At 35.6% G+C, this 14,453-nt stretch overlaps 1 protein-coding gene across 1 annotated transcript in view; it reads right to left on the bottom strand.

Annotated features, from left to right (window-relative positions):
- LOC146321878 (cell adhesion molecule CEACAM5-like) overlaps positions 1-14,453 on the bottom strand; it is a 35,408-nt gene that overhangs the window by 16,139 nt on the left and 4,816 nt on the right. Inside the window, exons 4-5 of the mRNA XM_084727175.1 lie at positions 7,878-7,904; positions 6,176-6,424 (exon numbers count right to left, since the gene is read on the bottom strand). Coding sequence (XP_084583301.1) covers positions 6,176-6,424; positions 7,878-7,904 — 276 coding nt within the window. The remainder of the gene's footprint in view (positions 1-6,175; positions 6,425-7,877; positions 7,905-14,453) is intronic.

Below are 14,453 nucleotides of genomic sequence, written 5' to 3'. Positions count from 1 at the left end.
CAATTCCAACCAAATTATTAGAACAGAAACAATATTTATCTATTTCTCAACTGCTGTGCATGATCTCCATTCAGCATTGAAACAGATGCAACATGTGAAACATTTGCTCACCATAAACATTCAGTGTGATGGTTCCATCCTTCTGAAAGTCTCCAAATGGTACAACTGTAACTCTGTATTCTCCACTGTCATTAAGAGACACATTCCTGAGCTCCAGAGATCCAGTAGACATGAAGAGGGTGATCCTGTCTTTATACTCTGGTCCAGTATTGTTCCTACCAGTAAAAGTGATTATATGTCTAATATCAAATTTCCAGACCACTGATATAACTGGGTTTTCTGATGGAGTCAGTGTTGTGGTGAACATCACCGTCTCTCCCACAGCTGCATTCAGAGGACCGTCTGGCAACACACCAGCTCCTTTGGTTAAACCTGGAGGAGACATACAGCTCTGAGAATAACTCTAATCAGTTAAACACAGTGCAAAATAAAACAGTTGTAAATTTGAAAAGTTCATCACAACAACAGGGGGACTAATTCTAATATAGAGAAGAATTCACTTTGAGTTAATTTACTGTTCTGCTAAATAATAAATTGTGGTTTAGGAGCTTATTATTTACTAGTGTTTTTTCTAGTTAATATTTTAAACTCAATTAATTGTTGACTGATGTCTAAATTGATTTTAAATGTCATTCTAATGTGTTTCTTTACTGATGTAAAGCACTGAAGTGCCTCTGTGTTTGTCTTATCTTGATTACATATATATGCATATATACATCTATATGCAACCAGGTGGTAAGTGCAGAAATTTAGACACAAAACATAAAACCACAGAAAATACAATTCTCTGTATCAACAGTACTGCTGTAGGTCTCAATGTTGGACAACAGGGGGTGTAGTTTCCCTTTCAGTCATGTGTTTGTTCAGAGTTCACAAATAAAACACCACACACTGTAATGCAGGGAATAGTTGCTGCTGTTGATGGATTGCAGATGTTAGTGGAATGAAAACATGTGGGCCAGACAAAAAACCTTTATTTTATTTCACTTTTTTTCTCTATGACAAATGCACCTTAAAATGTGGTAAGGCAATTAAAGAAACCCACAAAATGTTTTAAATGTTATATTTTTTAACGTTGTTGAAATAATGTCTCAGAATCTCAGTTTCAAAATATTGAGTAAATATCTCAAAATAATGAGAAACTTTCTCAAAATGAAACCACTCTACGTCAATATTTTGAGATATTAAGTCATTATTTTTAGAAGGTTTCTTATTACTTTGAGATGGGGAGACCAGGGGCAATTGTAACTTCTTTATTTTTTTTTTTATTTTCCAACATCACTCACTATTTGAGTATTTGGAATATACTGGTCATCTTTTGATATAAGAAACATAAAACATACTAATAATACTTTTCACCAATAAGGACAAAACCATAATAATAAAAGTCAGAGTGTTACCAAGCTGGGGGCAATTTAAACAAAAATAAGTGAATAAAATTTAAAAACTAAGTCATATTAACCCACTGTGTCTCAAATAAAATCACACAAAAAAATAATCACATTACTGCTGTAGTAATGAATAACGTTATTTAAGTTTTTAGGCTATTAATATAAGATTTTAATTAGTAATTTTACATTTACAAAAAAAAAACGATATATGAAATCATCATCATTTCTTATATCATTGTTGACTGCAGTGTCTCTGGTAGGAGGAAGTTCTATGAAAGAAGTAAAGAAAAGAACGTGAACTAATTCATTATAATCTCTGTGAACTCTGAGTTAATTCTTTTTAAGTGTGAATTTGCACAACACTGATCATCTCATGTGAAAAACAGAACTGAACTACAGAGTTGCAGTAACATTTAATGAATGAATAATCTGACACTGTTAAGCATCATGTGTGATTATATTTTGATAAATAAATGAACACATACTTGCTTTTATCTGCTGTATGAAGTGGTAAGAACTCACCTGAGATGACTCCCAGGATGATGAAGTGTATCACAGCTGTTTCCATTTCATCTGCAGTATCATCAAGTAAGAGAGAAGAGGGATCACACTCCTTCACCTTACCTTTGATAAGATCACTGTAATGTGGACTAATTTCAATATATGAAGGTAAAACAAGGAAGTTCTGTGGAATAGGGCGTTTCCACTCATCAAACCTCTGAAGGGTCTATAAAATGATTAACATGGTCCATTCAAATTTGTTAATCATTAACAACACACACAAGGACCTTTTTTGTACTTGATGAAATGATGTGTTGTTTTTTTAACATCCAAACAGTAGTAACTGTCACAGTCTGACATAAACATTCAGAGGTTTATTCAAAGTGACATTACAATTTGTTTGCTCTGTATTTTGTAGTGACGTGACCAGATGATAATTGATGGCAGGTATTTCCTGTTGTGTAACTCAGTCAAACTTTCATCCCTCAAGCTTCTGATGGCAAGATCCAATCATTTTTACAATTAATTGGATTTTTCAACACAGAACACTGTGGTGCGAGTGATAAAGTTGTGTACCAACCCACTGACTTTATATTGTTCAGTGATGGGCACTGTTAGGTGCTACAGTGTCTGCGTGGTCCTGTGCTGTGGTTCTGCCCCTCCCCCCTTGCAGGTTGCAGTGATTGGCATCAGGTACCGCCTCTGCAATCAGGACCTGGTGCTTAAAAGCCTGGAGAGTGCAGCTATTTCAGGGCCAGTGGGCCATTTGGCAGATGGAGGTCTGCATTTCAGCAGACTAGTCCTGCTAGTAAAGTAACTCGTCTGTGTATATGTGTCTTGCTGGCATCATCACCTAGCAAGATACTCATCTGGGTTCCCCATGTGCCTTGTGAGCTTCACCAGCTTACAAGGGCACTTGTTGTCTTTGTCTTCGTCCATGTGTCTTTGTCAGCCATCCTGGCTAGCAACAACACTCACTGTCTTGTGTGTATTTGTCATTTGATTTAGTAGCTTAAGTTAACCCTTTTGCTTAATTTAATTTGACATAATACATGAATTACAAACACATCAGTATCTTGTTACAAATTTAAAATACCTGATCATCAAATGAATCAAAATAAAATAAAGATACTGATATGGAAATGTATTTATTTGAAATACTTTGTAAATTTGTAATCTGAAAAATACAATAATATATTATACACAAATTTAAAAGTGAGGGTCTGATCCTCCTACATCATTGATGTACGAGGAGAATTAGAGCAGACGGACAGTTGTTTGGTGACACATGAAGCCAAAAAAACACTTTCTGCAAAGACATAACTGAGAAAGTTCCACCTGCCATCTTAGAAATGCACATTTGTTTCATGATTGCTCTTTTGTTCACTTGTATTTTAGTCTCACACAGTAAACTTGCCTTTGCTGCAATATCTGATCATGATTTAATTGCATACCGTTATATGAGGGGAAATTTACACCTTTTCACTTCAAGCTACTGCTCATGAGAGACACAGATGAAACATGAAAGTTCACAATGAGCATATTATGTGTTGGACATCCTACTTGATTCATTTGCACTTGCTTGAGGCCTAAATTAACCAGGTGCAAATACTTTTCTGATGATTTGCAACACAGTATTTGGATCACTTTTCCACTTTTCCAAATAACTACAGCTGTCAGGACCACATTTATAAGGAGGACCGTTAAAATATGATGATGAGTTTCCACTTGTCCTCAAGGCGTCGATGAAGAGTAAACTCTGGAGACACAAATTAATTCAGCCATTAATATTTATTTATTGTTTGTTTTTATTGTTCTTTGCAAGTGAATGGAAAAAAAAAAACAAATATATCAATTCAAGAATAATGTAACAATAAGAGGATACTCTAAAATGTTCTACACTTTAGATTTCATTTGCACAGTTATCACTGTGTTTGACTATTATATATTTAAAAACTTACATATTCAGTTGCTGTTAGAACCAAACAACTTCGAGCACATTTCTATTTTGAGGTGCAATATTGTATTTTGATGTAACTGTTCAACCAAATAATTTTCAATTTATAATGTTGAAGTTGGACACAACAGGAGAAGAAAAGCAAGTGGTAGAAATGTACACAAAAACAAAAGAGAAACAAAATGAAAGTTCACTTAATATAAAATATTAAATAGTAATTTCATTGCTTCAGTTATCACACGTCAAAATTAAATGCAAACACACTCATCACTTAGTTAAGTAGGGTATTGATTAGTTTAAATGTAAAAGTGCACAGAGTGTAAAACTTCAAATAAACTCTCATAAACTCTGTCTCCAGCAGACATTTTCAGAAACAGCTCCAATAAACTCACTGTATACACTACATGATAAAAGTGAATATTTGATTTGCATTTAACTGTCCAGAAATACAACTGTTGCTCTGTACTGGATGAACAAATAGGAAATTATTTGATAACACACTGGTCATAAAAATGAATAAAGTGATAATATGGCTGCTACATCTGTCATGTTTTTGTGAAGCTCTTCTTCCTCCAACTGGCCAAAAAGTCAATTAATGGAGCTTTAACTTTTCACGTTTCACTTCAGACTTTCAGATTCATTGGTACTTTTTACTGTTAAGTTTTACAGTGTAACCTAAAGATAGAAGAGAAATAGTATCAACTCTAAAAACATTGGTGTCTCTTCTTGTCTTGGACAGGTGAAGATTTTGTGTGTTTAAGTGTATTTTCTGATCATCTGCAGAAGAGAAAACAACTGATTAAAGCAAAGAATTGTCAGTAATTCTTGGCCTATAGTAATCCTAACCAAAAATTAAATTTACCTACAAAAAAAAAAAACACTTAGACTCTTCTCTCTTCAAAATACATTAATCCCTTTTCTCTAAATCAGGATAATGAGTTCAAAACTTACCTTAAAAGCAAAACACTGTTGAGTTTATTGATTCTTCATTTAAGTGTTCTCATAGACAACTTCTTCGACTTCGAGGCAAAAAATACTTGTGTTAAAATAGATTACTCACAAGTTCAATTTGTATAATTGTGACATATGTTGTCTTATTCTTTATTATCTTATTATAAGTGTAAGATGACGTAAGATCAGATAAATACTAACCTCTATTATCAGAATGTGGTGGAGACTTGTTGTTGAATCTAAAAGTTAGAAATAAAACATTCTTTAAATGTGGTCTTGCAATCAGATGCTACTCAAAATTCAAACAGTAAACTATTTAAAGGTGCAATATACAACATTCAGCAAACACTGAACACACTGAAGAAGAGGAGACACAGCCAGGAAGCATTTTTGGCATCAAAATATAAAGACTGTTTTACCTACACATCATCAGAATGCAGTGCTTGAATGCACTTACCTCTTTTTATAAATGTAGTACCCTCCACCAGCAGCTGCCCCACAGACGGCCAAACATACGATCACTGATCGAACAATGCAACCAGCCGAACAGCCAGATGTTTCATCTGGAATGGCTTACATAAAAAAAGAGGATAAGAACATGATCATTACAAATGTATTTATACCTGTGAATACAAAGCATACAATCATTTCTCCCTTTATGTGATTTCACAGCTGACAACTTGTAAATACCTATTTTCTTCATGTTAAGAGTAAAGCCTTAATGTCTCCTTTCACTGGAGAACATTCCTGTTTGACAGATCGATGTTGATGCAGTAAATATACTCTCATAGATTTTGGTTAAAAAGCAAACGCCTCAGATTTTACATGTCAAAGTTTATTTACAGTTCAGAGTAGTACTGCATATGTTAAAAGAAAACATGTCTAGAGCATACGAGCTGTATGAAGTCTGATAAACTGACTCGAGTGATGTCACTTGAGTCAGCGTTTATTAGAGTGGAAGACTACAAGTTTGAAATGAAAAAACATCTGAGGGCGTGGAGGTTACCAGATATCTCTAGCCTGTTCCTCAACTCTGCTTCATGCTAGTATCTCAATGCTACGTTAGCCACTTCTAGCATAGCAAACTTCAATTAATGGCTGAGTTGCACTGACAGTTAATGCAGACGTTTTAAAGGACCAGTGTGTAGCATTTAGTGGCATCTAGCTTGCAGATTCCAAGCTATGATCCACAAGTCCTAGTTTTTATTTGCCCCTCAGATAGCCTCATTGGCTCCAAAGAATGTTTCATTTGCTACTATAGAAAATATATGCCTTAATAACATCTGTTTTATCTAAACCTTTTACTCAAACTTACTCAGTACAGATACAGCTGAAGGCTGAGATGTTTCATATCTCAGAGTTTTCTGGTTAAAGGCCTGACAGCTGTAGTTTCCACTCTGATTCATGTTGATGTCCATCAGTCTCAGTTCTGGTCCAGTATCAGGTAGCTTGTCTCCATTCAGAAACCAGTTAAAGAGGGCAGCAGGTCTGGAGTCAGCTGAGCAGGACAGGGTGATGTTTGACCCTTTCACAAAGTATTGTTGTGATGGAGATCTAATTTCTACTGGAGTTACACCTCAGGTCCGAAAGTCAGCACATGTTGTTCCTCTCCATAAGGGTGGTGATAAAAATGATCTTGATAACTATCGGCCGATCTCCAAACTGCCCTGTCTTGTTAAAATAATCAGCTCAGATTATTCCTTTCAAGTAATTCTGTATTAAACCCACATCAGTCTGGTTTCAGAGGAGAACACAGTACTGTTAATGCTACTGCTCTGGTTGTTAATGATATTATATCTGCTGTTGATAAAGGGGAACTGCACTGCACTCTGTTAATTTATCAAAAGCATTTGATACTGTTGACTCATAGACAACAGCGTGTGACTTTGGGAAATGACTGTTCTGTGTTCTTATCAGTGTCAAACAGTGTACCACAAGGTTCAGTTTTGGGTCTGGGCTTTTACATGATTTATATCAAATATCACATCCTCTATAACTAATTGTAATTTCCCATTTCTATGTGGATGACACAATTCTGCATTCTTTAACACTGTGCACAAAGCCACTGAGATCCTTCAAACAGGCCTTTGATACATGACAAAATGCTCTCCATAATTTAAAAAATATCCTGAATACAAACAAGACCAAACATAAGTTATTCTCCAGAGCCAGAGAGACAGTCAGTAATGGTTTTCATATCATAATTCATAACCTAGATGGAAGCAAAACACTTCCCTAAATGCATAAGCTAACACTAGCCAGCAAGTTCTGTTGGTTTGTTTCTTTAAAATGGTTGAAGAAAAAACTGAGTGTTACTTGAAAAAGTGAACATTCACCCGTGGGACCAGACTGTCCAACCCGCACGCGTCACACATTCTGAAAGGGGATAGTTGTATTTTTCTGTTTCATATGGAAAATAAATGTGAGAATATTTCCCTTCTCGAAATTTTGTGATAGAATTTTTTTATCAGGGCTCTCACACATCTCCTAGCTTTTGTCTTATTGCGTTTTAACCGTAGCTGCCTTCGCTTTTTCTTTTGTTTTTTTTGACTGGCAGTGGCAGCTGGTATGCAATTAAGCTTCAATTCTGAGCTGCTACTCTGACTGTGGTACCCAACATCAAAGTATTGTGCCATTTTAGCTTGATTATGTGGCCTATTACTCTGTTTGCCTCCAGGTTTTCCTTCATTTTGCTTCCATTTTACACCATGACATAGTCAGGATCTTGATGTTGGCCCAAAAATATTCACAATATCCAAGAGTTTCAACAAAATCTACAGTAAACACTATATTAGTACCTGTTAGAGCATGCACCGCTGATACTGATGTTTTCCCAGTTACTGCATTCGTGGCTTTACAGGTGTAGTTGCCGCTGTCAGAAAATGCTGCCTTCTTTTTGATCACAGAAGAATTGTGTATCTCCATCCTATTGAATGTCCAGGTGTAACTAGCAGATGGTTCAGACTCAGCAGAGCAGGTTAATGTGAAGAGATTTCCAAGATATACCTCACTGACACCATCGATTTTAGCATTTTCTGGTCCATCTGAAAAACAGATTGTAAAACTGTAAAATTACCGCAGCACTAATAATAAAGAATATAAAGTTTGTTCAATGATTGACTTACAGACCAACAAACAAACATTTCAGTAGTAAACTGTTTTTCATTTTGAACAGTAAACCTACAGTTAACAACCATGTTGTATTCAGGTTCAGCGCTGCTGACAGGGTTGATGATTTTACAGGAATATTTTCCACTGTCTGTTCTCTTCAGAGAGTGAAAAGACAGCACTTTGCTCTCATCGTAAAGTTGGACGTTGTCATCCAGGATCAGATCTGAGCCATCCTTCATCCACTTTATGGTAAGGTTGGAGCCGGCAGCATCACAGGTTAAGTTGACGGACCCCCCCTCAATCATCACGTCTGTTGATGGCGTGACAGAAGCACCTGATATTTTCTCTGTTGAGAAACAGATCATTGAGTTATTTTAACATTTACATATTTTCATACAATTTTGAACAAACAATACCTCAGCCATCTACATGATGAAATGTAGATCACCTTGATACTGTACTCTGTCGTCAAACCAGCCTTATAACATTTAATGACATCTTCATGACAAGTCCAGGTGGTACCACTTTTGTTTAGGTCTGGACAGTCCCAAAATGTAGTAGAAGTAGTTATACAGTACAGTAGTAGCACGAGTAGCAGTATTGACAGGTTATTGACAGGTTATTGACGTGTTAGCAAACTAACAAACCTTAACTTTAGCTTACTGGATTTCTGAGTATTTCAGCAAACGTTAGCTGTTTGTCTTCGTACCTGCAGATGTTTGCTTAAGTTGGACGTCGAGTCCCTGGATGATGACAGTATTTTGACAGCTGGGAGGCACAATTTGATGTTGTTCCCCTTTTTCTGATTTAAACTCAAAATAATACCGGAGTCTCAATCCAGTAAAAGCACTTGGGACAGAGCCTTGTCCACCTGACCTTCTGGCACCCTTCCTACCATATACCTGTCAATGTACACTTACTATATAAGCGTAGGACATACCACACTGGCCACACAAATACATCCGAACAGCCATAATGATGAACGACCTTAGCTTTATGTTTACACACGGCTCGCGGATACGCCGATGGTCGTTTCACGTGTCGTAAAGTGTCGCAATGCGTGCGCACTGTGTCTGCTGCATTGTAGTATATCCCGTTTGATTTTAACTTGTAATCCTGCTAAGTAATCCAGCTTTTTAGCAAATATATCAGTAATCTGATTACATTTTTTCCTGCACTGTAACGGATTACAGTTACTTTTTTTTGGTATCCTAATTATGTAACGCTGTTACATGTAATCCGGTACTCTCCATGCCTGGTTATGAGTCGTCATGGAGATAGTTCAGTTGTCATCACATGACCAAAGTATGAAAAGGGGGTTTCTAACTCCTGTCTCAGTTCAAAGACGATGACGGTTCAACAAAACCACCTATGATCCCCTGTGATGACAACTGAACAAATTCCATCCTCTGATGAAGACCATGAGATAAAGTTGAAATTGTAGAATTTGTCAGAGTTCAGTACATTTGTACAACTTCCAATTCCAATTATTAAAGCAGAAACAATATTTATCTACTTCTCAGCTGCTGTGCATGATCTCCATTCAGCATTGAAAGAGATGCAACATGTGAAACATTTGCTCACCATAAACTTCCAGTGTGATGCTTCCAGTCGTCAGAACTCCTCCAAATGGTACAACACTAACACTGTATCCTCCACTGTCACTAAGAGCCACATTCCTGAGCTCCAGAGATCCAGTAGACATGAAGAGGGTGATCCTGCCTTCATACTCTGGTCCAGTATTGTTCCTACCACTAAAAGTGATTATATTTCTACCATCAAATGTCCAGGACACTGCTAGAATCAGGTTTTCTGATGGAGTCAGTGTTGTGGTGAACATCACCGTCTCTCCCACAGCTGCATTCAGAGGACCGTCTGGCAACACACCAGCTCCTTTGGTTAAACCTGGAGGAGACATACAGCTCTGAGAATAACTCTAATCAGTTAAACACAGTGCAAAATAAAACACTGGGACAATATCCTTAATCACAACCACAATCACATAAAACCACTGAGTAAAACTAAACTGACTGTCAATCTGCTCACCAGCTGAAGTTCATCACAACAACAGGGGGACTAATTCTAATAGAGAGAAGAATTCACTTTGAGTTAATTTACTGTTCAGCTAAATAATAAATTGTTGTTTAGGAGTTTATTATTTACTAGTGTTTTTTCTAGTTAATATTTTAAACTCAATTAATTGTTGACTGATGTCTAAATTGATTTTAAATGTCAGTCTAATGTGTTTCTTTACTGATGTAAAGCACTGAATTTCCTCTGTGTTTGTCTTATCTTGATTACATATATATGCATATATACATCTATATGCAACCAGGTGGTAAGTGCAGAAATTTATACACAAAACATAAAACTACAGAAAATATAATTCTCTGTTTCAGCAGTACTGCTGTAGGTCTCAATGTTGGACAACAGGGGGTGTAGTTTCCCTTTCAGTCATGTGTTTGTTCAGAGTTCACAAATAAAACACCACACACTGTAATGCAGGGAATAGTTGCTGCTGTTGACGGATTGCAGATGTTAGTGGAATAAAAACATGTGGGCCAGACAAAAAACCTTTATTTTATTTCATTTTTTTTCTCTATGACAAATGCACCTTAACACGTGGAAAGGTAATTAAAAAAAACCACAAAATGTTTTAAATGTTATATTTTTTAACGTTGTTGAAATAATGTCTCAGAATCTCAATTTCAAAACATTGAGTAAGTATCTCAAAATAATGAGAAACTTTCTAAAAATGACTACCACTCTGTGTCAATATTGTGAGATATTAAACAAAAATAAGTGTCATTTATGAATCTAAAAAACATGAATATTTTACACCATTCTGTAGTGTCATTATGTAGACTGCAGTGTCTCTGGTAGGAAGAAGTTCTATGAAAGAACTGAAGAAAATAACATAAACTAATTCATTTTAATCTCTGTGATCTTTGAGTTAATTCTTTTTAAGTGTGAACAACACTGATCATCTCATGTGAAAAACAGAACTGAACTACAGAGTTGCAGTAACATTTAGTGAATATAATCTGACACTGTTAAGCACCATGTGTGATTATATTGATAAATAAATGAACACATACTTGCTTTTATCTGCTGTATGAAGTGGTAAGAACTCACCTGAGATGACTCCCAGGATGATGAAGTGTATCACAGCTGTTTCCATTTCATCTGCAGTATCATCAAGTAAGAGAGAAGAGGGATCACACTCCTTCACCTTACCTTTGATAAGATCACTGTAATGTGGACTAATTTCAATATATGAAGGTAGAAAAAGGAAGTTCTGTGGAACAGGGCGTTTCCACTCATCAGACATCTTTAGGGTCCATAAAATGATAAACAAGATCCAATTTCTTAATCATTAAGGACATACACATGGAGCATTTTTAGTTAAGTGCTTGATGAAATTAGTTTATTAGTTTATTTAGTTAATTAGTTTTTTGTCCTCTCTGACTCCGCCCACTGGCTGCTGAGCCAGGAAGAACCTCACAGGCAGAAAGCAGAGACAGATTTCATTAAACTGTGTTTTTTTTTTTTCAAATTTCAAAAGTATGGAGAGATGGACTTCTGATTTTACAATGTTTGTCACATTTCAGTGAATGTGCTAAAAAAATCATCTCTGTATGACATATGGCTGATTTGTTTTAATTGTTTAAGCTTGGATTGTAATTTGTTGAAATACGCCACACACCCTTTTAACTTTCATTGCCAAAATTCATGCACCTACTTGAGTCATGACCCGAGATTGTGCAAACTGATTCTTGTACAAACTCATACAGTCAATTACACAATATAAACTTTTTAAATTTGTGGGACCGTCTGGTCCAACATGCAGCTTCAGAGGATTTATCTCATGATTCAGGCATTTTACAACACAGTATTTGGACTTTTTTTTCACAAATCTGGACAAGAGTCAAATATTTACAACTGTTTAAATATGATGAGTTTCCACTTGTCCTTGAAGCTTCACTCAGGAGAAAACTCTGGAGACACAAATTCATTCAACCATTAACATTGATTTTTTTTTTTTTTTTTTTGTATTGTTTATTGCATGTAAATGGAAAAAAAAGATCAAATATAATCATTCAAGAAAAACAGTTACCTATTCAGTTGCTGTTAGAACCACACGACTTAAAACACCTTTGTATTTTGATGTAACTGTTCAACCAAATATTTTTCTATTTACAATGTTGAAGTTGGACACAACAGGAGAACAGAAGAAGAAAAGCAAACATTAAATGTACATGGTAGAAATGCAGATAAAAAGCAAAATTAATACAAAACAACACTTCACAAAACAAAATTATGAGTAATTTCATTGCTTCAGTTAATGCAAACACACTCATCACTTAAGTTCAGTAGTGTATTGTTAAATTTAAATTTAAAAGTGCACAGGGTGTAAAACTTCAAATAAACTATCAAACCCTGTTACCAGCAGACATTTTCAGAAACTGCTTCAATAAACTCACTGTATGCACTACATGATAAAAGGACAGTGAAGATTAGATTTGCATTTAATGCACATGTTGCTCTGTACTGGACGAGTAAATAAGAAATTGTTTGCTTGTGTTTTTGGACACAAGGACAGAAAAAAATAAAGCAAACGATGGTTTGATTGAGCAAGACTCTTAATTTTTTTTTTTTTTTTTATGTTGCATCCTATTATGTAGGAAGAGGAACTCACTGTGTCTGAGCCTGCCTCTGACCTACGTGCAGAAGTAGGTGGTAGTGAGTCTGAGTGGTCATCTTTCAGTGAGTTGGTGTTTTTTTACCTAGTTTTACAGTGCATTTCACTCACGGTGACCATGCTTGTGCATGCAACAGGTGCACGAACTCGCAGGTGAAGAGGCAGGATCTCACTGCTGCCTAAAACGGTCTGTCTGACACTGATTACACAAGCACCTAAGAAGCAAAAAGTTTATCAGGGAACTGACATTCATTCACATTCAGCTGTTAGCTAACGCTGTTTATTCACCAAGACACCTGCCCTGTGACTGTTATTTTTCCTAATAGCCTGATAATCATGAGCTTGCGGTCCATCATATGCATATGTACACACATTTTCAACCTTTTGAGAGTGAAAACTAGCATTGGGATCCATTTAATTATGATCTAATGTGGCCTGTTTGCCTCAATCTATGTTATTTCCAGTTTGTCGTTTTTAGAAGTGGAAGTAAAATTTTCTCACAAAAACAGCTCCATAAGTCACTGTAGTGTGTAGATATGTACATATATATATATATATATATATATTTTGAAAATCAAGTTTCTACATCATTTTACTGAACATTTATTCAGTGGGGCTCCAACTTGGAAGTTAGACATTTATGTTTCTGGGTGTCAGACAATCACACTTTCAGATACACTGGTACTTTTTACTGTTAGGTTTTACAGTAAAGCCTACAGATAGATGAGAAAAAGTATCACCTCTCAAAACACTGGTGTCTCTTCTTGTCTTGGTGTAGATGAAGATTTTGTGTGTTCAAGTGTATTTTCTGATCATCTGCAGAACAAAAAACAACTGATTAAAGCAAAGAGTTGTTCTGATTAACTGTGTACTAGACTGCATGGTCAGTAATTGTTGGCCTATAGTAGTTCTAACCGATAATTTAATTTACCTACAGGAAAGAAAACACTTAAGTGCTTCTCTCCTCAAGAAACTTTGATCATTTTTCTCTAAATCAGAATAATAAGTTTAAAACTTACCTTAAAAGCAAAACACGTCTTATTCCCTCATTGAAGTGTTCTCATTCACACTTTCTTCTCCTTCTAGGCAAAAAATAATTGTGTTAAAATAGATTAATCACAAGTACAATTTGTATAATTGTGACATATTTTGTCTTATTCTGTATTATCTTGTTATATATATGATAATCCAAGTGTGAGATGAAGTAAGATCAGATAAATACTTACCTCTGTTACCAGAACGTGGTCGAGACTTGTTGTTTAATCTAAATGTTAGAAATAAAGCATTGTTCAAATGTGGTCATGCAATCAGATGCTACTGAAAACAGTAAACTATGTAATGTTTGGGTAATGTTTAACTGGGATTTTATTTTTTAAAAATGAAGGAAGTGTATAAACTTATAAACAAAATAACTGAGTAAGTTAAGTTAATTAATACAGTAATAATAAGATAAAGAACTCAGAGGGTTAAAGGTGCAATATTTAACATTCAGCAAGCATCTATTTGCTACGCAAAGATATAATGGAGTAACATTACTGTGTAGTGCAAACTCTGCTTGCCATCAACAAACTCTAATTAATAAACCTAATTGAGACACATCTATTTGTAGAAGCACTTTGAGGTGCATTGTGATTTGTGGTTTTGGGCTGTATACCCTCTTACAGTCGACGTCACCAAAAAGCTGCATGCACATTTCGGCAGCAGGACTGGCTGTCACCCCCAGTCATCCAGATGGGTTATCAAGCTGCAAACATTGAATTAGATGGTTTCTCCGCACCAA

This window comes from Lutjanus erythropterus, chromosome 9 (assembly GCF_056507025.1).
Source record: "Lutjanus erythropterus isolate fLutEry1 chromosome 9, fLutEry1.hap2, whole genome shotgun sequence".
NCBI lineage: Eukaryota > Metazoa > Chordata > Actinopteri > Lutjaniformes > Lutjanidae > Lutjanus > Lutjanus erythropterus.
Note: the sequence above shows the minus strand (reverse complement) of the source record. Positions and strands in the feature narration are given on the sequence as shown.